The following is a 26,065-nucleotide window of genomic DNA, read 5'->3' as shown; positions in this document are numbered from 1 at the left end:
TACAGGATAAGCGGTGTGGATAATGAGATGATCCGAGTCCGGGATATCGTTTATTTACTCGACAAAATATCAGTTCCAATAGTTATATTAAAAATGTTATTGACACAAATATTGATCAAAGATAGTAATCTCCCACCATAGAGTTAAAACATTTAATATTATAGTCCACATTATAAAGTTAAATATCTTCATTACGAGTGAACTTTGCCAGCTACAGTATGGTGGAAAATTTAGCATTTTCTTTTTAAACAGTCAAAAGTACTGACAAAATTAATATAATTATATCCATTATTCCCCGGTAAAAAAAAAAAAAAAAAACCTTGACAGTAACTCAACTTGAGTAACTCGTTACTCTACAAAGACAATTCTTTTGAAAAGCAACTTACTACTTTTACATGCAGGTAACATGTAATATGTAAGGTATTACACGTTGGTTAAAGTAAGTAAGTAAGTTGCCCAACACTGAAAGGGGCATACGTCCAAGTTCTGATTGTTCACCATTTCTGTTAATTATGGTTGCTGAAATACTATCCACTTTGCATTTTAATTAAGAATTATCCTTTTCCGGGGTTGAGTGTGTTGAAGAGAAAAACAGTAATTAATCAGTTGGCAAACAGCTTATCCTCGGTTTGAAAAAAAATGTGATTGAAATTCCCTTACACTTGAAAACATTCAACCATCCATCCAACATATGTACCGCTTAATTTATGTGGCAATCACTTTACCTGTTTCAAAGAAAATTATAAACAATAATAGCATTATTTTTAAGTTGATTTGGATGAATAGATATCTGTACATTAAGAAGGTCCACGTGATTAAACTTCATGAGGAAAAAGTTGTGAATGCTTTTGTTTTTGAAGTAATGAACAGTGTTTTTAATTTGAAGTGCTGATTGTGTCATGATTTGTATTTGTTATTTTTGGTTTAGTAGTTGGTTTCATGTTTTGGCCTTGTTCATGTGTCTTGTCTCGTCTTGTCTATTGTGTCCACCTGTGCTCGTTTACCCAATCCCTAGTGTCAACCAATCCGGTCCTTCCAACCCTCCATGTCTTGTCCAGGTGCTCCTCGTTGTCTCGTCAATTTGTGTGTATTTAGTTCCCTGGTTGCTTTCAGTTCTTGTTGGTTCATTGGCATTTTCACTGTCGCTTGTCCCTGTCGCTTGTCCCTGTCGCCTGTCCCTGTTGCCTGTCCCTGTTGCCTGTCCCTGTCGCCTGTCCCTGTTGCCTGTCCCTGTTGCCTGTCCCTGTTGCCTGTCCCTGTCGCCTGTCCCGATCATTAGTTTCCTGTCGTTGTCTAGTTTTTCCAAGTTCCCTGTTTGCCTTAGTTTTCTGTTAATTAAATGCCCTTTAAGTTACCCCTGCCTTGCTTCCTTGCGTTTGGGTCCTCACCTTCCTCAACCTTGACAGATTGGGTTGATTAAAAATCGACTGTTTTTTTTTTTAAAATATTGTCCCCTATATGATTTTTTTCCAAAAATGGGTGGGATAAATTTTTTCTTGTTGTTGTGATGTGATTTTGCCAACAGCCTTTTACCAATAAAGCTCCTGGCTTCCCATCAGCAGTTTCTCCTTAGAAGTTCATTTTCAAACATAACTTCTCCGCATAACTCCACATAACACTCCAGTCTATAATAACTGTTATATTTTGTAGAATAGAAAACCAGTTCATACAGAGGATTCGAGGATTAAAGCAGTTGCTCATTTACTAGTAGGTAATGGGAACCTATTAAAGTAAGTGGATTAAGTATAATTGTCAATGTTCTATTAAAAAATATAATGGGATTATAAGAGGCATTCCACTGATATGGTTAAAGAAGGCACTTTGCGGTCGAATACCTTACCTGGTCTAAAACAGCAATGTATATCACTTTTGCGTGATGATAAAAATTACTAATATGATGATCTGAACCATTTTAAATCAGGATTTTTTTGGGCCCAAACAGTATGAATTTTAGAGAACATAAAATTGGTCAGATTAGACAAATTAGTACTCAATATCTTTCATTCCCAAATTCCCCGATGACAGAAGAACTACATTTGAAAATTTTGAATGAGATTTATCCAGCTATAGAATGCTTGAGACGAACGTTAGATATTGAGCCTAATTGTTGCGCCTTATAACTGCTTTCAATGCAGAAGAGAATGAATTTAATTCAATTTAAACTTTAGTTTAATGTTAGAATGCCTTATTTTTATTATTTTTTTCATTTTATTTTATTGTATTGTTGCTGTTGTTTGTCTTTGTTACGTATGCTGTTAAACTGCGGTCAAACCAGCCTCCACTCGAAAAATCCAAGTCAAACCAGCCGCCCCTAATTTCCTCCATATCAGGCATTACGGTAACAGATCGCCGGTAACAGATCGCCAAAGAGCAGCGAAAGCCCCCTTCAGAATAAACGCTCACTATTACGTGAACCTGACTTCATGCTTCGGGTTAGAAATAATTATATCAAATGTGCTCTCTGTAATAGCGCAGCTGGTCCACTTTTGAGAGAATGTAGAATTTTAATTTGAATCTTGAGATGCATTGAAAATAAAGAGCATTTTAACTTTGGATCTATGTCTGCAAGTATAATTTGGTTGTATTTTTTATTCAAACTGTTGAGTTATATGCTCTCATTATATTCTTTATTTTAAGGAGTGATATATTTTGTTGAATGTCATGTCATATTTATTGCAATGTTAATTATATTTTGTAACTGTCGAAAATCACTCATGTTTTACGTGCGGACACTTTACGTTAGGTGTAATGCCCTTTTATGGAAGTTGGCTGTGAGAAGGCTTGTTGTGTCGTGTGACAAAGAAATAAACGTTGAGATGAAAACATCCTGAAACTATCGAAGTGTTATGTCGGTGCGGTGAGCAAAGAAAGAAATATGGATTCCGAAGCTGCCAACGCAACACAAACGAATCTAATTGACATTTTAACCCCAGTCCAGTCGTGAATGACGCTAGACACCCCGCGAGCTTTGCAACTAAACAAGTCAAATTCAAATCTGATGTTACATTTTTAAAATAAAAGTGCTTATTTCACTGTCATCGGGGCTGACTTTTAACAAAAATATCATTAGAAAAATATCCATTAGCTATCGTGATAGCAGACCAGTTCTGGGGGACACTAGAACACCTCACCTGTCCACCAATAGTAGTCCCAACAAAATCTGATGTGGTATTTCAAAATAAAAGTCACCTGAAATATGCTTATTTCGCTGTCATCGCCACAGATTTGGTTTTTTGTAATCATTAAAAAAAAGTGTTGCGCCACACTCCATTATGATAGGTGGCGGTAGTGTACCTTCACGTTGGTTGCCATCATTCTTAACTGAAGAAGAAGAGAAGAAGAGGAAGAAAAGAGAAGACGACGACGAAGAATAAACGCATGCGCTGTGGGAAAATATTGCACCTAACCTTCGTTATTGTATAGCAAATGAAAGAAGAACCGCTCCGCATTTACTATACATGGTTATTGTATTCGTATTCGAAAACGTTGTTTGTAACGCTCTGTGTTACCTTTTCAATTCACTTCCCCCTCCGTCAAGCAGAAGCCAAGATGAACTATTCTGACGATGACTCCGACGGGTATTTATCCAGTGAGGATGCCGATTATGTCCCATCTGGTAAGAGCAGCCTTCACCACGATGTAAACAAGGCGTCTGTGTTTTGGAGAATGTGTACCATCTCGTTGTAGTTGAACTATGCATTATTAACTGTTGGCCGTCATGAATTACAAGCATTCGTGTGTTACCTTTAAATAGCTTTGCATCTCATCTTGGTTCTATTCAAAATGCGCACTGGTTATTTTGCCTTGTCTTAAATTCTGTGGCGGTGGAAGTGTGTCAGCTCGTGGAGTATTGAGTCGAGCGATCGCCCAGAAGGTGATGTTTAGCGATCGCGAGCGACTGCTTCTGTTCGTAGAAATTAAAAATGATAATTAAGGGTGTCCCGATACAACATTTTTCACTTCCATACCGACAATGCAGCCTAGAGTAATATAACTGCTATTTTGAGTGTCTAAATCGGGGCATACATTCATGAAACTTTGCACACACATCTGACCTGGCTAAAGAATATTTTGGATAGACGTGGGATTTTCAGAAAATGTCTCTATACCGCCCCCCACAAATTTTCAACAACGCATTCTCGGTTCCAAGTTTCACCTAAATCTGCGAATTTTGGACGTACAAAAAAGTCTTTCAGAGCCATACGCTAACCTTATTAGAAAGCCACCATTTTGTCTTCATTCAGGAATTGGCATGTCATATTTGATCTAGCGCTTTCATCCGATCGTTTCCAAACTTTGGGCATCTAAGGATGTTTAAGATGAAACGTAATTTTTTTATTGCGTAGCACGCAGTTGCCGTGGCGGTGCACTTTTTATACACAAAAAATAAGATGCTGTTTTTGAGGGTCTAACTCCGGTGTTCTGCCAAAATGTCCGACCGATGCGAATTGTACTACCAGAGGTGGATTTGACAGCCTGTTCTGCCAAAACGTCCTACCCATGTGAAACTTCATACCAGACGCTAATTTGACAGCCAAAGTACTACCGTGTGCTTTCAGATTGTTTTGTTTACATGCATACCAGTAGAACTTTAAAAAAAAACACAAAAAGGCGGAACGTCCTGACAATTTAAGTTACCCATTTAGAATATGTTTTTGCATAGATATAACTTAACAAAGATAACTTTTACTGGCAATCTCAAACGAGTGTGGGATACATACACATATTACACCAGTTTTAAAATCGCTGCATTGGCTCCCCGTGTGTTTCAGGATTGATTTTTAAGGTGCTTCTATTATTTTTTTAAATGCCTTAACAGTCTTGGGCCATCTTATTTATCTGACCTTCTTTTCTCGTATCAACCCTCGCGGACCCTGAGGTCCTCTGGCACCGGCCTGTTAATTATTCTTAGGGTGAGGACTGGAACACATGGTGAGGCTGCATTCAGCCATTCTGGTCCTCGTCTATGGAATGGCCTGCCGGAGGACATCAGATCCGCAGAGACTGTTGATGTTTTAGTTTGGCTTTTAAATAATTTATCTTAGTCTTTTAATTCAGGACTGTCATTTTATCTATTATCATTGTCTTTAATTTTTAGCTTCTTTGCCTTTTAGTATCATAATATTTCTTATATATTTTAGCTCCGTCGTTTTATATTATTGTCTTTTAATTTTTAGCTTCTTCCATGTCTTTTAGTATCAATTTTTCTTAGATATTTTAGCTCTGTCTTTTTATATTATTGTCTTTTAATTTTTAGCTTCTTTTTCTTTTAGTATTATCATTTTCTTTTATATATTTTAGCTCCAGTGTTTCCTCAAGGGGGGCCTCCGCGCTGGGAGGTGTGGCTGGCCTTCTCACAGGGGGCTTCATCCCGGAGGCTCCTTAGGCCCGGCGGACCGGGGCCCTCTGCACTATGTGTAGGGTCAACCCCGGTCAGTCTGTGCCGGGGGTCTGTGTGTTGGCGGAGCTCCCTGTGGCCGTAGGCCGTCATCCCTCTCAGCGCGGATGACCTACCCTGGGTAAATTTTCTTATATGGTTTCTCTGTGCCTTGCCATGTCTTTCTGTCTTTCCACTAAGATGGTTTATTAAGTTGTGTCAATGCGAGTGTTCTGTGTGTTTGCGAGTTCAGGCGTGGATGTGTCTTGTGTTTATGTTGGGTGGGTGAAATGGGTTTTAGTTTTTTTGTTGTAATTTGGATGTTTTTATTGTACAGCACTTTGAGCTGCATTTTATGTATGAAAAGGGCTATATAAATAAAATTTGATTGATTGATTGATACATGCACTGCGTGAGTAATGTGGTAAACAGAAACACACGTCAAAAGTATTTTGAGGCAATGAAAAAGTCAAATAAGACTTAATGAAAATGAAAATATTAAGGACGCCCTACGTTTATCCGAACAAACGACAGGTAAGACAAAAAGTTCCAAACGTCCCGCGAAATCCCAATCGCCATTGTGCGCATTGGTGCGCAAGCACTCTATAGGCATTGGTAGGACATCTCAATGGGTAGGAAGAAATTTCAGAACACCGGGCCAAAATCATGAAATTTTACACACACATCATTTACGATTAGGGCTGTCTCAAACAATTATTTTTTTCCCGATTAGTCTAGTGACTAATCTTACGTTTAGTCTAAAAAATCATTTTTGAACAAAATTTTCAAATAATTCAGCATTTATTTTGGCATTTGCAATTAATAATTCACAAAAACACCCGTGAACACAAAAAACCCTTTTGAAATTGAATCAACTGTCACATCTCTTTTAAGCAAGTATGTGAACCCGAATTATGTATTTCTCTGTCGATGCATAACAGTGAAACAATGTGTGAGCGCATGTTCAGCAGGCAAAGTAAAAGAATTAACAAGAATAAATAACTAAAAAATAAAAACCAATGAGGTCAAATACTGTAGACCAGTGCAAGTGAATACAAACTGAAGTTTTTACTACAGGATTTAACAATTTGACTTTCAAAGTGATTTCCATGAAAGGACTCTTTTGAATCTCCTAAAAATATTCCCAGTTTTATGTTTCACCTAGATCTGTGAAAATTGAAAAACACATGTGACAAAGGCTAAACCTACCAGGAATTGCGCCATTTGGATTTATTTTGGAATTGTACAATGTTTTTTTTTTGTTTTTTTTATAGAGGTCTAATTTAGAGCCAATCCCAGCTGTCTACGGGCAGTTGGTGGAGTACACCCTGAACTGCAATTGCTGGGCACACAAACAAAAACAACCATCCACGCTCAAACTCATAAGTTTAGAGTGTCCAATCAACCTGCCATGCATGTTTTTGAAATGTGGGAGGAAACCGGAGTACCCGGAGGAAACCCACGCAGGCACGGGGAGAACATGGAAACTCCCCACAGCCCACAGGAAGGCCGGAGCCGGAATCGACCCCACAACCTCTGCACTGTGAGGCAATCGTGCCACCCTTATTATACGTTGCTATAGGGAGCCACCAGTGCTAGAGCGCTCCACTACTCCAGTGTTCTGTACAGACAAAGTGGAGGGAAATCTAGCTCTTAGAAGCGGCAGTCACTCTGATCTTTTTTTTTTTTTTATATATATATATATTTGAAACAATCACCATTAGTTTTGGATGTAACAAGTTCTGATTTCTGTAAAATTTGGCAGCATTCTTACAGTTTTGCTTGAGATTTTCAGGAAATTTTGACTCGCAAATTGCGATGCAAAACCGGGATGCAAAACCAATTTATTTCAAGCCTTGCGCTGCAGCGTTCCATTTGATTGACTCTCACGTTATTTCAACTAACATTGTATAACATCATTTTATGTGTCAATTGTTGCCCACTTGGCATCCATCACAGTCTGATCATCCTGGAAGTGGGATTCCCCCATCTGTCGTCCCTTCTCAAGGTTTCTCACTTTTCCCCTAGTGGGATTTTGAGTTTTTCTTTGCCCTCCTGGGGGTTAAGATCAGGGGATGTCGATTGTGTGTATGTAAAGTCCTTTGCTAATATCTGTGGTAAAGGGCTATAGCATACAGTGTGAAGGAGCACATCATAGATCCATCCGCTCGTCCCTGCAAAGATCGTTTGAATCCAGTAAATACGACATAAACATAGGTAATTTTTCTCCAAACATTTTGCGTTTGGAAAAAAAGTTTATAACTTGATGTTCTACTGTATTGGTGTGTGCTTACAAAATCATCCATCCATCCATCTTCTGTACCGCTTCTCCTCACTAGGGTCGCGGGGGGTGCTGGAGCCTATCCCAGCTATCTTCGGGCAGTAGGCAGGAGACACCCTGAACTGGTTGCCAGCCAATTGCAGGGCACACAGAGACGAACAACCATCCGCGCTCACACTCATACCTAGGGGCAATTTAGAGTGTTCAATCGGCCTGACATGCATGTTTTTGGAATGTGGGAGGAAACCAGAGTACCCGGAGGGAACCCACGCAGGCACGGGGAGAACATGCAAACTCCACACAGGATGGCCGGAGCCGGGATTGAACCCACGCCCGATGTTGTCTCTCACTGTGAGGCCATCATGCTAACCAGTCGGGCCACCGTGCCGCCCGCTTACCAAATCGTTCTTGCATATAAAACCAATCTGGTCATAAACCTAGTCACTTTGAATTTACATTTTCATAAGCTATTTTGGAAAACAATATGGTAATACTTCATTTGAATATCATAAAATGTGTCATAGTTATAATAAAATCAATTTAATAGATTAAGTAGCAGTATGAAAGTTATCACATCGGACTGCACCATCCATTATTGGCCTCAATCGAATGGGCTCATTCAATGGTCAATGTGTAATCCTTTTCAACAGCAAAAGTGGTATTAAAAGCGTACAAATTTTTATTGAAACTCTACATTTGACGAGTGCAAGTAACCAGACTTTTGTCTGCAAAAAAAACCATATATATATATATATATTTTTTTTTTTTCTTTTTTTTTTCTTGCATCTGAATGAAAGGACTATGGAGTGCATTTGTGGTTTAAATGTGTTGTTCTTGTACAGTGTTTTATATCAAATGGCATTCCATTTCTATCCTTTTTGTGTTTCTCCTCAGATGATAATGTCAGCGAGGATGACATCAATGAGTGTGAAAAGGAAGACCCCTTAGATGAAAATGAAAGTGTGCCTCACCCCGACAGCATGACAAAGAAGAGGGTCAAGAAGAAAGACTGCAGTTTGAGGTTGGTTGAGTTGGCTGCGGAAGTTAAGAATTTGTGGGATTGCTCAATGGGACTTGACCTATCCATCAAAGTTAAGATTTGATTCTTAATTTCGGACCGGTTTGAAACACAATTTGTCGTGTTATAGATAAATTAATAAATTCCATCCAACCATTAATAAAATCAATTGTATAAATATAATCAACATATCTAGTATAAACATACAGTGCTGTGAAAACAAATATTTGCCCCCTTCCTGATTTTTGTGTTTTTTGCATATTTCTCACTCACAAAGGTTTAATTTCATCAAGCCAATGTTCATATCACACTGAAACAGCACAAGAATAAATAAAATGCTGATCATAGGTGTTCAACTCCAGTCTTGGAGAGCCACTCTCCTTCATACTTACAATCTCTCCCGGCTGCAACACACCTGATTCAAATGACCAACTCATAAGCAAGTTCTGAAAAAGCCTGAAAAGTATCCTGCTTGTTTGAGTAAGGTGTATTGCAGCCAAGAGAGATGGTAAACTTGAAGGAAAGCGGCCCTCCGGGACTGGAGTTTTACACCTGTGGTTTAGGTGATGATTTTATTTACCAAGGGGGAAAATAATACCAACCTTTCTGGCCCGATGTGAAAAAGTAATTGCCCCCCTTTGTTAAATCATCAAGCTACTGTGACTCACCACAGTTTTGGGAGAGCTAAGTTCAATTTCACAGGCAACACCCAACCTCCAACTTTGTTGAAGCAACAAATTACTTAAATAGAATTTGGCTGACAAAGTGAAATAGCCTACAAAATTTCAACATTAAATGCATCATCCACGATCCAAAGAAATTCTATTGAAATGTGGCAGTGTTGAAATCATTCTGCAAAGAAAAGCGGTTCAAAATCCTTCCACAGCGTTGTGACAGACTCATCACATATTTCTGCTCACGTTTGATTTCAGTTTTTGCTGCCAAAGGTGGCAGAACTCGCTATTATTTGAGGGGGCAATTACTTCTTTCATATACAGCCAGATAGGTTTGTATTGTTTTGCCCCCTTAGTAAATAAAATCATCATCTAGAAACTGCATTTTATATATCCTTGGGTTGTCTCAGTGTGATATTAAAATTAGTTTGATAAAATGAAACCATTGTGATTGATAAGTGATATGTAAAAAAAAAAAAAACTAGGGCTGTCAAAATTAAAGCATTAACTCAGGTGATTAATCCAAAACATTTTAACTCGGTTAAATATTTTAACTCAGTTTGATTTACTAAAAAAATAATTTGCATGCTTTGCAAATATTGTGCCATATTAGCTGTCTTTAGCACGTCTCAGAACGAAACACTGTGTTTAAGTTACCACCGGGTCTTGCAAATCAACACTGCTGGAGTGTGGTGCTTGTGGCCAGTTTTGAGAAATGTTTCAAAAATAAATGTCTGCAAAGATGTCTCCATTTAGATCGGATTCAAGAATCCAAGAAAGCTATTAGAACAGTCTTTGAATTAAATATACTTCATATTTGGTTATTTTGCATCGATTCCAAGATACTATTCAAGTAAATATCTGTTATAAGCTTCACAAAAAATAGTACTTGAAAAATGTGATTAATCATGGAATTTTATGTGATTAATTAGTTAAAATAAATTCATCACTTGACAGCACTAAAAAACAGAAATTAGTAAGGGGGCAAATACTTTTCCACAGCACTGTATTGTAATCCCTTGCCACATTTGTTTCGCTGTTTCCTGGATTTTTCCAAAATATTTAAGATTTATTTATAATACAGCAGCGCAAGATAGCTTGGCACCGAGTACTCAAGCAGTGGTGAAAGCAATTACTTCCGGGACAAAGAGTGGCTGCCCGACATTTTTTTTTTTTTAATCAGTACTGCGTGATCTGCTGCGTGAACGTGGACGCGTGATTGCTTTGCGGCCGCTAACTCAACCAAATGAGAGCACAAGTGCATTTACCCCGTGAGCTGATTAGCTGCACATCATCCCAACATCTTCCCTTGTTGTATCTGCCAGGCTCATCCACATTAATAATTGAACAGCACTTTTGAACAGTGTTCTGTTCAGAAACTGATAACGTTAATCAAATGGTGGCGCTCAGTTTGAGTCGAGCTGGATAAGCGGATAATAAACAGCTGTGTTCAGAATTTGAGCGGAGCGTGCTAAGACATCTGACGAGCATGGCTCGCTCAGCACAAGAACGACAAAACATCGGCAAGTAAAATGTCGAAGTGTTTGTAACTAGAATCCCGCGTTGAATTTTATCCAAAGGTCCTTGTTAATGTTAATGTAAACCGGTACATGCACCAACACGGGGTTTCACACTTGCGTACTCCGCACAGTGCTGATGGACCAGTGTTGCTCGTCCCATCACTAGTAGATGATGAAATCTCAAAATTCTTGCAATTGTCCATTGAGGAACATTGTCCTTGAACTGTTCGATGATTTTGTCACTCACTTCGCCCCTTCTTTGCTTGTGAATGACTGAACAAATGAGGGAAACTCCTTTTAAACCCAATCATGACGCGCACCAGCTTCAAATTAGCCAGTTCACCTGTGAGATGTTCCAAACAGGCATTTGATGCACATTCCTCAACTTTCAAGTGGTTGAAATGAGGAGTTGGACAGCCCTGGCGACAAAGGTTGTCTTACTACTCTTTAAACCCAACACTTTCATTTATCTTTATTTTTCATGAGCTGAACTCAACAGTCTACATTTAACTACACAAAAGACCTGTTTGGCTGGAATAATTTTCACAAATTCTCTGCAGCATCTGCACAATTAGTGTTGTAGTGGGAGCAAAAATCTAAGTGGAAATTGATTTTTTTGCTCCCATTTTTCATGAGCTGAACTCAAAGGCCTACTGTATGTCTCCAGGCTGGGAGGCTTAAAATTCAGGTTGTCAACCAAGTGCCAGGGAATGGTTTTAAATTGTGTTACATTAATATTGAATTGAGCTCAGCATTTTGATCTGGCCTTGAACACAAGTTTCCCATGTGTCCCCTTTGGACAATTTGGTGCCCACCCCTGGTCTATATACAGTATTAGGGCTGAACGATGTATTGTTTTGGGACCAGAATCGCAATCTCAGACAACGCGATTCAAGATTGTCATAGCTGCGGTTTGTGAAGCAGGTCACACGAACCAGCGCCGTACTGATTAAAAAAAATAAATAAAAAAAAGCGTTACGCAGTCGTGCGTAGTCCCGGTAGTAAGTTATTTCGCCACTGCTTGAATGCCGAGCTATCTAGCGCCGCAGCAGTCTTTATTTCTACTGCATGCAAGTCCGTGCACAGCAGCAGCAACGAGTTGCGTGATTACAAATAAACGACCCCACTAACAATTAGCAATTTAAACGAGGAGGCAAATGAGGGGTCACTATGCGTGCTAATCGTAAAAGTGAAATACAGTGTCATAAAGGAGACTAAATATGTACATAGGTCTACAGTCGACTTTTCACAGATGTCTGGTTAGAACCGCGTTTTAGAACCGCGTTAGGGCGGAGAGCCAACCGCTATGAACAGAAATATTCTATTTCAGTCAATACGTATCGAGACATAATATAAGATGACAGCTGCAATAGCAATTTAGCAGACGCTCTCAGACCGGAACACTTAAACGACGTCATCATGACGATGTAGGGCTGGGGGGGTAAAACGAAAATTTACCATTACCAAAATTTAATACAATGACCGACATAATTTTGCCCATGTCGGTAAATTCGGTGTTTAAAAAAAAAAAGAAGTCTTTTCTGTCTGCGGCTATGTTGATGCCCCTTTAAGACGGCTACAGCGGCTGTAGTCACGTGACTCCACCCAGCTGAAAAAATAATAATAATAAAAATAAAAAAACAGACGACGCGGTCGTAGCTGTCGATTCAAATCAAGAAGCGGCTGACACGGCTGAAGACAAAGTAACGTTAGTTGAAGTTGTTCCTATTGTGCTTGTCCCGAAAAGAAATTCGACATCTGTCGTTTGGAAATGTTTTGGATTCCATAAAGACGATGTTTGAGCAAAGAACACGAACTGCAAAGTGTGTCGTAAGCACCCAAAACAACGCGTCCAACCTTTTCTTTTTCACCACCCACAACACAACCATGCTGTTGACTTGGAGCTTGTGCTGAAAGTTCAAAGGGAGAAGCAAGGTTCGACTAGGGACAACAGCCCATAACGGAGGCGACACCATACGAGAGAACGTCTAAGAGGTGGACGCGATAGCCTAGCACATAGCTAAAGATTTAGCTCCTCTAGTTACAGTGGACCGCACAGGATTGAAACGCCTCATGAAAGTAGCCGACAAGAGGTACGCAAATATTTGTCGCAAACCGTACTTCCCAATATGGACAACATCGGGATGGGAGCGGAGACGTCAAGCATTTTGCAATCCACATCTGACTTGTGGTCGAGTCGCAGCATGGATCCCTGTATGAGCCTGACTGTGCACTACATAGACGACAAGTGGCGACTGCGCACCAGAGTACTCAAGACGGCACATTTTCCCGATGATGTGCACTTATTTGCATTGACTTTTTTCCCATTTTATTTAGCATTTTATTTGCCGACCACACTAGCTCCTTTGCACATGGCATTATTTATATTGTTTACAAGAGACCTTTACACAAATCTTGGCCTTTGCACATGGCATTACAGCACTTTGGCGCAATCTATTTGCCGAAAAGATTTTGGGAGAGGTACTCCCTTTCTCCTGTTCTTTGTGACATTGATCAAGTCATGCAACGCAAGCTATTTGGAATGTTTATACAAATGATTTTTTTACTTTTATTTTTCATTGAAAGTAATGTGTACCATTTGGTCAATAAAATAACAGTTAATATGCATTTCCTGCATCTATTTTGATTTGGTCCACGGGCGGAGATTTATCGTGCATTTATCGTTATCGAGGTAAAATTGCTTAATTTATCGCGATATTGATTTTAGGTCATATCGCCCAGACCTATAATGAAGCGGTTCAATGTTGAACATATATTAAATATTTATCATCTCATCAATAATATTTCCACCACAGAGTACTGAGTAGATCTCAAAAATATTTTTTAATCATTCGGTTTGCTAAGGGACAATGAATTTATTGATATGATATGACATCTATGTAAAAAGAATTGAATTATTTTATTTTTAAAGAAAAGCACTATTTATTAGGGGTGTAACAATACACAAAATTCACGGTTCTGTTCGATACATTAGTTTCACGCTTCAATATTTTTTCGATACAATTTTTTTTTAATTTATAGTTTATTGAAGCTACTTACATTTGTTTAAACACAAAAGTGAACATTTTACATTTAATTAAATCTATTTCAGCAATACCTGACTAATTTTCCGCTGTGCATACTTAAACGTTAAAAAAAAGTGCACCATGAAAACAAATTAGAATATTGTACGAATACAAAATAAATGATCTGAGAAATGACCCACCCTCTGTGGTGCATTTTAAGCAACAGATTACAGCATATTTGACAAATAAACAGCTCCTTAGAAAATAAAAGTTCGACTATACTTATCTTGTGAAGTATATCTTCAGCACCATTACCTTATTAAACAAAAACAGTACCTTTAACTTAAACTCTTGGGTTAAAGATATAGGCTATATATGGTATGTAAAAAATATTAAAATAATTATTATAACATTTATTTATTCTATATATAAAATTAAAAATATTTTGCTGTAATGCATATTTATCAGTTGAGTATACTTAAAAAAACAATTATCTTTCTTAATAGTGTATTATTTGAAACATCATTGTTTTTAAGATTTGAATCGTCGTAACTCAAAACTCATCCAAATACAGTAGTGAATCATCTTGAGTGGTTGACTGTATTTTCAGTATAGGCAGAAAATAAACACTTTATCCCTTCAATATTTTTTTTAAACCACTGTACTTTGTATACAAATAAAGATGTATTGAAGTGTATTGTATAACTCCAAAATATTTTTAAATAAATAAATAAAATCAAACCGGTGTAGTTTGGCGCACTAATTTCCATCCTCCGCAATTTCTTTCAGACTTGTGGTTAAATCATCGCTCGTGTGACTTTCGAGCAGCCGTGTCTGAATAATGTTGCATTTAATGTCCCACTCGGCAGTGATGTAAAGTGCCGTAACGGTCAGATAGCGCATCGGTGGCTGCTGACAAAGCCGTTGCTAATTTGACTCTCGTCTTGTTGTACAAATCCGGAATTAATCGGAATCGGGCCGGCCCACAAAAAGCAGAAATCCACGAACTGATACCCTTTCAATTGCATTGAAAGAAAGAATATCTTTTTTTAACTCAAAAATCGTGGGGATATACTGGGGAGATGTATATGTATTAATGTTGTGGAGCCACGGGTGCTGAACTATGGTTGTGTGTGGGTTCAAAAAAATAATAATGGGAATCAGAAAGAGAAACACAGGCTCGATATTGTAATGCGGTGTTGTTTTAGGATTACAAATAAAACCCCATAAAACTTTTGAACAATAGTTTGTATATTAGTATTTGTTTACCGTTATCAAATAACTTTTATTCTCCGCAGAAAGAGGCCAAAACAAGCACCAAAAGTAGACCAAGAGGGGAAGAATGGAGGTGATACTGAAGATGTGAAAAAATTGACACAAATACAAAATAATGAGGAAGCTGGAAAAAAGAAACAATCAGATGACCTCTGGGCTCGTTTCTTGTCCGATGTTGCCCCCGGGCCCAAAGCATCGATGACCTCATCGCTATCGCACACCAAACCAGAGGTAACTTAGTAATGTTGCAATATTTAACACCCGTTTATTAACGTTTTAAAATCAAATCGCAAAACGATGCAGTCACCACCAGCGCTTCAAGGATTAACACCAGAGAGGTGACTTTCCATGTCACTTGAGCCAGCTTCTGCAGTCGGGGATCAGACTGCCAATGCCCTTGCCTTCGGCCATCACCCAACTCGTACTGCACCTGATCCCCTTGGCCTCTCCCTCAGGTGGTGAGCCCTTGGGAAGATGAACCCACATTACCTCTTCAGGCTATGGCCAACCGGGCCCTGCGTGTGCAGGCCCAGCCACCAGGCGCTTGCCAATGAGCCCCTCCCCCAAGCCTGGCTCTCGTGGGGGGCCATGATGACATGCTGGGCAAGGGAAGATGAGGTCCAGAATTCGTATTCCTGTTTGAGCAGTCCTTGGTCTGTTCCCCCACCTCTGACCCGTTTGCCCTGGGTGACCCTGCCAGTGGCAGGATCATTGGGACAAATCAAACAGGAATATCGCACCGCGTAAATGTTTGTTTATTTATTTATTTTTTGCTATGAGATATACAAATTGGCATGCCCCATTTTGGAGCTCGGCTTGTAATTTTTTTTTCCCGGTCTCTGCAGCCTACTTCACAGCAGGGAAGCAAGTGTTGTAATATTCCTCGCTTTGTCCGTTCTGATGTCTAAAACGGCGACCGATCACCACCAAAAACAAATGCACATGACTACTCTTGTCCACTTCAACCTGTGAAAGTATAAAAGTGTTCTGCACAATAGTTTCGATTTATTGACATCAAATTTGAGCTCATATGATCACCTGCACAAAATCAAAAATACCGTATGGATCTCTTCACCAATGACACAGGCTGAAGCGGACAAGACCAAGAATGTGCACACAAACCCCAACAGAGTCTGAAGTATGTCTGTCTGAAGTTCAGACATTGACTTACGCTAACGCCGTGTCAACTCTCAGAAGGCAGATTGCGGCTGACGGAGCAGCAGCAACCTGCAGGCAGGCATGGATCTTTTGAGTGTCGTGTACTTGCTAGAACACTTAAGAATGTGAACAGGTTCACTGTGTTTTATGTTGTTGTACATTTGTTATAGTGTTGAGTATGCATTGTTTCAATATTATTTGTCTTCATCTTTTTTTTATTTTGTAATAAAAATTCGCTCAATCTGTTCATAAAATGTTGAACTACTCATTAGTTTTCAACTAGCTGTTGTTCTTATTCCTTAGACTTCTTCTGCTTCCAGTGTATGTATGAGAACTGAATCCCAGGAGTTGGATGCAGGAAAAGTCACTATCGTTAAAGTTTTTGATTTTGCTGGAGAAGAAGTCAGGTACAAAATGTCATTATCCCACTAAAGATGTTTCGTTTTTTTTTTTTTTTCGTTTTTTTTTAAACATAGGTACGTACATAACAGGATATATCACAAACGGCTTGAAAAGTAGACATAAGAGAAATGTAGAGTGGTAAAGAGGAAAATCAAGGCTTTTATGATTAATAATCAGTGACACAGTGCAGAGGTCGTGGGATCGATTCCTGCCCTGGCCTTCCTGTGTGGACTTTGCATGTTCTCCCCGTGCCTGCGTGGGTTTCCTGCGGGCACTCCGGTTTCTTCCCACATTCCAATAACATGCATGTCAGGTTGATTGGACACTCTAAACTGCCCCGAGGTGTGAGTTTGAGCGCGGATGGTAGTTTGTCTATGTGTGTCCTGCGATTGGCTGGCGACCAGTTCAGGGTGTACCCCGCCTACTGCGCGATGATCCCTGTGATAGGCTCCAGCACACCCGCAACCCTCATGGGGAGAAGCAATTCAGATAGTGGATGGGAAGTTTATTTTTTAGTTAATAGTACATTTGTCCCACTCCGTATTACAATACAATACAAATTCTCTGTCCGAAGAGTGGGTTACTAAACAATTCACATTCGATTGTAGGTTGCTTTCATGGAAAAAAAAAACACTTGGTTTGTCAGCTATTTTCATCGGCCTATGCTGTCACAAAAAAGCCAAAGAAAATGTATAAAACATGATGCATTATTAAAGTTGATGTTTGAATATAAGTGAGACATAAAATATATTCAGGAATCACTCAAACAGTACCATCACATCATGAAATATTTTTTTAACATAATGTAATTGATGTTTTTTATAAATGACATGTATGTATTTTATTCAAATTTTAATAATTTAAGGTTGCATTTTAACCAATAACTATTGGTGTGTTGGTATATTGGATGAGGGGACTTTTCTTTCCTGTGTGCAAGACCGTTTTGATGTGTCCTTAATGTCTTAAATTAGTTTTTCCAAAATGTTTGCATTAATTATGCTTAAAAGCAGCGATGGGGACTCTCAAACCAGACTCAGACTCGTAGAGCGACTGAAGCCGCTAATATTTTAGACGTACAATTACACTTAGACTCGTCCACTGAAGACTTGGGACTTGACTCTTGACCCTTCTTTTGGGACTTGTGAAAATTAAGAGTTTACATGGTGTGGCTTGCTTTTATTTTTGCTATATCTTTGCGTGTGAGGGGGGAGGTTCGGGGGAGAGGGGGGCTCAGGTGCGGGCTCGTAAGTTGTCCCTTTCTCTCTAACTTCCTTTCTGTGGCACTGTTCAGTGGTAATGACTTAACGTAGGCAAATGCGAAGACACACATTCACCAGCATAGCAAACTCGGAGGAACAGGCTGTTTGTTATAGCTTTTGACTTGGACTCATATTCAGACTTGTAACTTGACTTGCAACCTAAAGACTTGGAGTTGACTTGAACTTGTTGGTCAAAGACTTTGAGACTTGACTTGGACTTAGCCTGAGAGATGTGCCCAATCTCAGACGCAGAAGTATACTTCTCAGTCTGTGTTTTAATTCCCGATGCATTGCAAAAATAAGACAAAATAAATTTTAAACATGCTTTTTTTGTAAAATATTTTGACATTATTGCATTGTATATTTCCTCTATCCTTACAATTTAGTATATTTCCAAATTATAATTTGTGTGGTTTTTAGTTGTATTGTTAATGTTGTTCTTATCTTGAAACTAAATTTCTGTAATGTTGCCTTTGACTTGCGAATTCTCTTGCTCTTGCTTTGATAGGGTCAATAAAGAAGTATTAGCGGACTCCAGAGAAGCAAAGATCCATCTAAAGAGCCAATGTACAAATGAGAAGCTGGTCAAAGAAAATCCCACATCCTCCAGCCAATCAACTTGTCCTGGCCCCAGGTATGAACAACCACACAAATACCGTATTTTCACGACCATAGGGCACATTCTTCATTACGGGTGCTATTTCCGTATTTAACGCATACATAGGGCGCACAGTATTATTGGGAACAGCCAGGTCAAAACATACCTTATCTTAACATGCATACAAGCCAAAACATAGGATAGCATTCATGCTAACCTGTGTTTTTAAAAAGGCAGCGGGAGCAAAACTGAGTTTGGTTGTACTTTATTGAAGTATGCAGCTCCTCAGATATGATGCGATAAGATTTATGAGTGCGAGTGTAGGCATGTGATAATCATTCTATGCAAACATTTGAGCAACACTCGATAGCAGGCATCACCAACCAGATGGTTTGGACCGGACCCATGACCAGTCTATGATTAATTTTTTTCAGGGCACATTCGCAAACGTTGACGCAGCAATTCTAGTTAATACGAAAAAGGCGTCACTGATTTGAGCCAATCAAATCTTTTGTTTACGATCCACAGCCAATTGCGCAGCACACCGGAAGCGAGTGCTGCTGACTGTATGCCTTGCTAAAAAGTTAGCAAGGTCGATGCATGTTGTTTTAAATGAATGGACGGAGAAATTCAGTTTCGTTCTGGCTGCAGCCGATTCAAAACCAGCGTGCATCATATGCTCTGAAACCGTCGCAACATTGCGAAGCGCCACTACAAAACAAAGCACCGCCCTTTTGTGCAAAATTATCCCCTGAAGTTTGAGGTGAGCGCACGCAAAAACATCGAACTTCGAGTGCAGTTTTACAGACGTTTACATTTTCGTTTACAGCCCAGCGGCATGCAATCGAATGTTCACTAAAAGTATCGTGGATTTTGGGGAAACATAAGAAAAGCATTCAGTGATGGGGAAGTTGCGAAGGAGTGCTTGAATGCTGTTGCACAAACATTATTTAAAGGAAAACACAAAGCCCAGATGTGTGAAATAATCTACCAAATCCCAATGGCCCTGACTCCGTTCCAACCCAGATTTAAGTCACTGGCAGGGCAGTCACAAACTCCTTTTTCTGATTAAGAGAAGTTTAAAAAATATTCAAAAGAAAAGGTGGTGTCAAAGCTCATTTTGAATTAGTGTTTCATGAGGACAGCCATTTTTATTGATTGTGTACTGAACATGTTGACCTGTTTTACTTGGATAATTAGGCTTTCCGTTTTTTTTAGGCTGATAACTCTTTGATTTGAGGAAAAAAGGCAAATTATGTTAACTCAATGTTTAGCACTTGATATATTTCCGCAGGAGATATTTTACTATTTTTTCCGGAAGTGGCACCCTTAAGTTCCTGGAGCCACATTTTCTTGAATGTGAAATAAACGCCTTATATTTGTTTGACTGGCAAAGGTGTTTAATGTGAACATTGCCAAATATTTTGTATATAAGTGCACTCTGTTGAAAATGACTAAATATTGAAACGATATAAAAATGTGAACATAGGCTAGACATTAAGGGAAGTCGGACTTTGGTTCGGACCTTTTAATTGGAAGAAATTTTCATTGTGGACCTCTGTGACTTTTAATTGAATACCTCTGGTGTAGTGGTACATCGTATGCGGGCAGCGTGGGTTCAGTGACACTCAGTGACAGTGTCTATGTCTGCTCTGTCACTGGCTGGCGGCCTGCTCATGGTGTGGTGCGCCTTTCGACCCTGTACAGGATAAGTGGTGTGGAACGTGACATGACATATGTATTTGTATGTATACATTTATAAATATATATGTATATACTATTTATGTTTATATATTGTCACTGTCCTGTGAATGAATGAATGTTCAATATTGTATATATTTTTTAATTTTCAGGTAAATGGGATGTCTGTAATGTGGAAATTTTAATGTTAAATGTTAAAAGTTAAAAAAAAAAACTGTATTTTTTTTTCACAAGACAGCGATTGATATGCTGCACAGTGATTGTATCAACTGTAAAGTGAAACATCTTCATTTTGTGTTTACAGTTCCAAACGGCCAGCAGGGATGTCCAGTTTACTGAGTCGTATTGGGGCAAAGAAACAAAAAATGAGCACACTGGAGAAGTCAAAGATGGACTGGGATGCTTTTAAATACGAGGAGGGTATCACTGAGGAGCTGGCAATCCACAACAGGGGTAGAGATGGGTAAGAGATGGTGATGATCTGTAAAATCCCTAAATTTTACTATAACTATGAAACAGGTTGAAATCTTGTTTTCCTCCCAATTTGTGTCTACAATACCTTTGTGAAATTGTAAAAGTTACTGTAGAGTAAATTATTATATAGTAAACTAAAGTTTTTTTTTAGAATAATAGCAGTGCTTTAAAATAGTAAATGTTTTTGGAATGTGGGAGGAAACCGGAGTACCCAGAGGAAACCCACGCAAGCACGGGGAGAACATGCAAACTCCACACAGGATGGCCGGAGCCGGGATCGAACCCACACCCGATGCTGTCTCTCACTGTGAGGCCATCGCGCTAACCAGTCGGCCACCGTGCCGCCAATTTCCAAAAACATGCATTGTAGGCTGATTGAACACTCTAAATTGCCCCTAGGTATGAGTGAGCGCGGATGGTTGTTCGTCTCTGTGTGTCCTGCAATTGGCTGGCAACCTGTTCAGGGTGTCCCCCGCCTACTGCCTGAAGATAGCTGGGATAGACTCCAGCACCCCCCGCGACCCTAGTGAGGAGAAGCGGTACAGAAGATGGATGGATGGATAAATTAGTAAATCTCAAAATCCATATATGGTTTTGTTTACATACCTGTAAATATATTAACACGGCATATTACGAAGCAAAAGGAATAAAATAAAATTAATCAGCTGAGTTAGTTATTCCTTCACAGAAGGTGGTGACAAATGATTATTGGCCTGTTTAAAAATAGCCTCTCTATTTTGTTTACTAATCAAATATTTGTGCATATAAACTAAAAAATTCATATTTTGCTGTCCTGTAAGTGATGTCAAAATATGACATTAAGTATTCTGATGTATTCAAACTGATCCATTATCCTTGATACATATGCCCAACAACTCCAGGGGTGGGCAAATGGCTTAAAAGTGTATCACAATATAAGTATTTCATATTACATATTATTGAATTATCATTAAAACTATTCAAAAAATAGTGCCCTGGAGAAAAATAAGGCAAAATGTAGGTCTTTCGGCCCAATTTGGTATTTTAAAGTTGTCATAAACAATGGCAACAAAATGGCTCTGTAGCACCACCTACTGTGGAAAAATAAAAAAGACAATCCCGATACGGTTGACCCAGGCCTACGAAAATTGGCATGCATGTGTAGCGCACTGAGACGACAAAAAAATTCCATTCCATACATATGATAAACTAAACAGGAAGTGAACAACCACACAATGGCCCATTTTTTCACATTTATAAGAGTCATACTTATAAGAGGGTTCATCCGGTTGACTACATTCTCGGGTCACTACAGTCTTTTAGGGAGCATTTTAGTGCTGATGTCATTTTTACATGCAAACCAACTATATAAGTGCCAATGTTAACATCAATGAACCTTTAAGATGTTGCTCAAGCTCTACGCCAAATATTGTGACTTCTCAGCAAAAGACGTGGCCATTATATTGCCTCAAAGTCAGATTTTTCACAATGATAATTAAAACTGCTGTTACTTGGTTCAGATAAATTTCTCACTTTTGACAATAGTCCAGGCCTAAAGACCTCTACACCTACTGGCTAAAGCAAAGGAAAATATGTTAACATTTATCCCGAGCGGGTTAACCTGGTCTACCTAATATTTGCTAATATTTGCAAGGTAAGATTTTAAAGAACTCCTCCTATATACTTTATCCTTTGTTTTTAACGGTTGGTGAATCATCTAAAGATTATTTTTTTTAACGCTGTTGGGGGCAACGCTCTATTATTCTTGAAAAATTATGCTGGTCTTAACATGCATGTAGCCATGAAATTTTTCATAGACTTAAGTCTTGGCAAAAAAAAAAAAAAAAAAGTATTTTAGAGGCTCGCTTGCATGTTACAAATACTTAAACAAGCCCCAGTTCTGTTTCACCTTGGTTTACGTGCCGCTTAAAAAATAAAAACTTAAATTAAATACTAATGTACCACTATCCCTCTAGACCAGACTCCCAAAAGGCCAATACCCCAAATAGCGCACACGTTTATTTTTTACAAAGTGGAAGATACGTGATGTCAACTGCGAAATAAACGTTTACAGTTTTTTATTCCCTGTGACAAGTTTATTCATTATCTTATTCAAATGGTAAACCTGTGGGTGATTTGAAACAGTCAAGCAAAACATTTATATTTACTTCAGATTAGGGCTGGGCGATATGACCTAAATTCAATATCGCGATAAATTGGGCAATTTTACCTCAGTGACGATAAATGCACGATAAATTCCCCCTGAGGACCAAAATCAAAATAAATGCAGGAAATGCATATTAACTGTTTTTTTTTTTATTTGACCAACTGGTACACATTACTTTCAATGAAAAATAAACATTCAAAATAGCATGCTTTGCATGACTTGAACAATGTCACAAAGAACAGGAGAAAAAGGGTACCTCTCACAAAATCTTTTTATGTAAATATATTGTGCCGAGATGCTGTAATGCCATTTGCTAAGGCCTAGATTTGTGTAAAGGTATCTTGTAAACAATATAAATTATGCCATGTGCAAAGGAGCTAGTCGCCTGTAAACAAAATGCTAAATAAAATGAAAAAAAAGTCATTGGAATGCCAATGCCAAATAAACAAGTGTGCTTCATCAGGAAAATGTGCGGTCTCGAGTACTCTGTTGCGCGGTCGCTGCTTGTCGTCTATGTACCGCACAGTCAGGCTCAAACAGGGATCCATGTTGCGACTCGACCACAAGTCGGATGTGGGTGCAAAATGCTCGACGTCTCCGCTCCCGTCCCAATGTTGTCCATATCGGGAAGTGCTGTTTGCGGCAAATATTTTCGTATCTCTTGTCGGCTACGTTCATGAGGTGTTTAAATCCTGTGCGCTCCACTGTAACGAGAGGAGCTCTATCTTTAGCTATGTGCTAGGCTATCGCGTCCACCACCGAGACGTTCTCTCGTATGGTGTCGCCTCCGTTGGTGGGCTGTTGTCACTTGTCCAACCTTGCTTCTCACTTTGAACTTTTAGCACAAGCTCCAAGTCAACAGCATGGTTGTGTTGTGGGTGGTGAAAAAGAAAAGGTTGGACGCGCTGTTTCAGGTGCTTACGACGCACTTTGTAGTTCATGTTCTTTTGCTCAAACATCGTCTTTATGGAACCCAAAACATTTCCAAACGACAGATGTCGAATTTATTTTCGGGACAAGCGCGACAGGAACAATTTCAACTAACGTTACTTCGTCTGCAGCCGTGTCCGTCGCTTCAGGATTTGAATCGCCAGCTACGAACGCGTCTTTTGTTTACATTCTTCTACGGCACATGAGTCACGTGACTACACGCGCTGTAGCCGTCTTAAAGAGGCATGAACATCGCCGCAGACAGAAAATACTTTTTTTTCTTTTCTTTTTTTTTTTTTAGACACCGAATTTACCGACATGGGCAAAATGATGTCGGTCATTCTAATACATTTCGGTAACGGTAAATTTTTGGTTTATCGCCCAGCCCTCCTTCAGATGCAGGCATGCCCACTGCTATCTCCCCTACAATATAACATCAGCGGTCAGGATGACATTGACTTATCTTTGTAAACATTATATAAAAAAAGAAAATACATACTCCAGTGAATGATGGCCTTAACTTTCCACTTTACACCGCTGTACTTTTCACAAGTACAAATTAATATCATGTTCAATTCAAGCCTCTTCCATTTTTTTATCTATTGCATCCATATACCTTGCTTTATATCTTTGCACACATTTAAACATTGAATGAGCATCTCCCTTCTATTTTTATTTTCACAACACTCTTTGGACTTAACGTGCCTTTCTTTGTGGATTTGCGCAGGTAAAAGTTGGTCTCACACACTTATCTTATCCTCTTTTCTCTGTTAAGGTATGTGGAGCGGAAGAACTTCTTGGAGCGCGTTGATCACAGACAGTTTGAGATGGAGAAAGCAGTGCGTCTAAAAAACATGAAACCTTCTACATAACCACGGGAATATAATTTCCTCTGTAAAGTGAGCTCGAGTGCTTCTTTGTCTCAAGTATATTTCGTTACTCGAATGTTCATTGCTGAGTTTGTAATAATGTGATATCAATGACAAGTACTGTACTACAGGATTTAGTTGGTGATGGTGAAAGCCTGTTTTTGGCAGTGAATGTAAGATGGTTCGCTGCAATGGAAAATCTACGGGCAAAATGTCAAGTCAACGCTTCTGCTATTCTTATGCTGTTCTTGTGTTTCTCAGTGGTTATTACTGTTTGAAATAACATTGACTATTTCATCAAATCTCAACTTCCAGTGTACCCTCCGCCTCCTGCAATTGTGAATAAAACACAACATTTCTCCAACTTTTAATTGACCTGTTATGCATTGTTAGACGGAATACGGTCCATATTATCCTAAAATCTCAAGCCATTTTTCTCTACACAGAATTCATCCTACTAACATACAAAAATCCCAATTCAAATTAATTTAGTTTGAGCAATTACATGCATTTATAAAAGGAAATGTGGCATTCTCGTTATATATGCATCTCTTGAACATTCATATACCGGTAGTTCATTTCCAACAAATACTTGAATGGAGTTGTTCAAAACATTCACAACATTAAAATTTAGTATAAAATCCACCATCCCTCCTTTTGACACTTGGAAAGCATCTGCTCCCACGGAAAACTAATGCACTCTCAATTCAATGTGACTTGCAGATCTCATCTGTGCATGCATCAGAATTGAGTTTAAAAAAATAAAAAATAAATGGCAACCAAATAAACGGGTGGGCATTGAAATTATTTATGCTTGTACAAAGATGTATGCCTGACTGTACATTTTAAAGCTTGCAGGCATTGTATAAAAGGTTTAAGACGTAAGTGACAAAACGAAAAGTGCACTTCATGCCATGTTTAACTACTGGTACTCTCCTGGAAATTATAGGTTTTAATTTTGGTGTAAAAAAACAAAACAAAAAAATTACACCTTCCACCAAGCGGTTATAAATGTGTGTCAATTCTTTCTTCACAATTTCCCAACAGAAAAGAAAGATCCAGACAGATGTAAAAGATGGACTAAAATTGAGGATTTTTTTTAACACATTTATTTTGTCAATATCTTTAAGCCGAGGGTACGGACAGAGGCCAAGTATGGTAAAATAGCTCGCGGACAGCAAAAGTAATGATGAGACAGAACATGGGATTATGGGGGTAATTTGGTGCAAAATTAACTTTTACCAAGGAAATGTAGGTGTAGGAAATTATGTATCTGGAGCAGAAAAAATGTAGTTGAAGTAAAATTAAACGCTTGTGGTGAAATAATTTCTACCTGTAGGAATTGCAACTTGAAGTC

The 26,065-nt window shown here is 38.8% G+C and overlaps 1 protein-coding gene across 1 annotated transcript; it reads left to right on the top strand.

The window, feature by feature from the left end:
* The first annotated feature begins 3,322 nt into the window (after positions 1 to 3,322).
* Positions 3,323 to 25,079, top strand: cfdp1 (chromatin remodeling protein CFDP1). The gene is made up of 7 exons (XM_088298856.1): positions 3,323 to 3,616; positions 8,553 to 8,679; positions 15,195 to 15,402; positions 16,633 to 16,736; positions 18,499 to 18,624; positions 20,594 to 20,752; positions 24,615 to 25,079. The coding sequence occupies exons 1-7, from the start codon at positions 3,427 to 3,429 to the stop codon at positions 24,709 to 24,711; spliced, it is 1,011 nt and encodes a 336-aa protein (XP_088154982.1). The 5' UTR covers positions 3,323 to 3,426; the 3' UTR covers positions 24,712 to 25,079.
* The last annotated feature ends 986 nt before the right edge of the window (positions 25,080 to 26,065 follow it).

Source organism: Idiotropiscis lumnitzeri, chromosome 6, assembly GCF_059441095.1.
Source record: "Idiotropiscis lumnitzeri isolate Australia: NSW breed Sydney's pygmy pipehorse chromosome 6, RoL_Ilum_1.0, whole genome shotgun sequence".
NCBI classification, from domain to species: domain Eukaryota; kingdom Metazoa; phylum Chordata; class Actinopteri; order Syngnathiformes; family Syngnathidae; genus Idiotropiscis; species Idiotropiscis lumnitzeri.
Note: the sequence above shows the minus strand (reverse complement) of the source record. Positions and strands in the feature narration are given on the sequence as shown.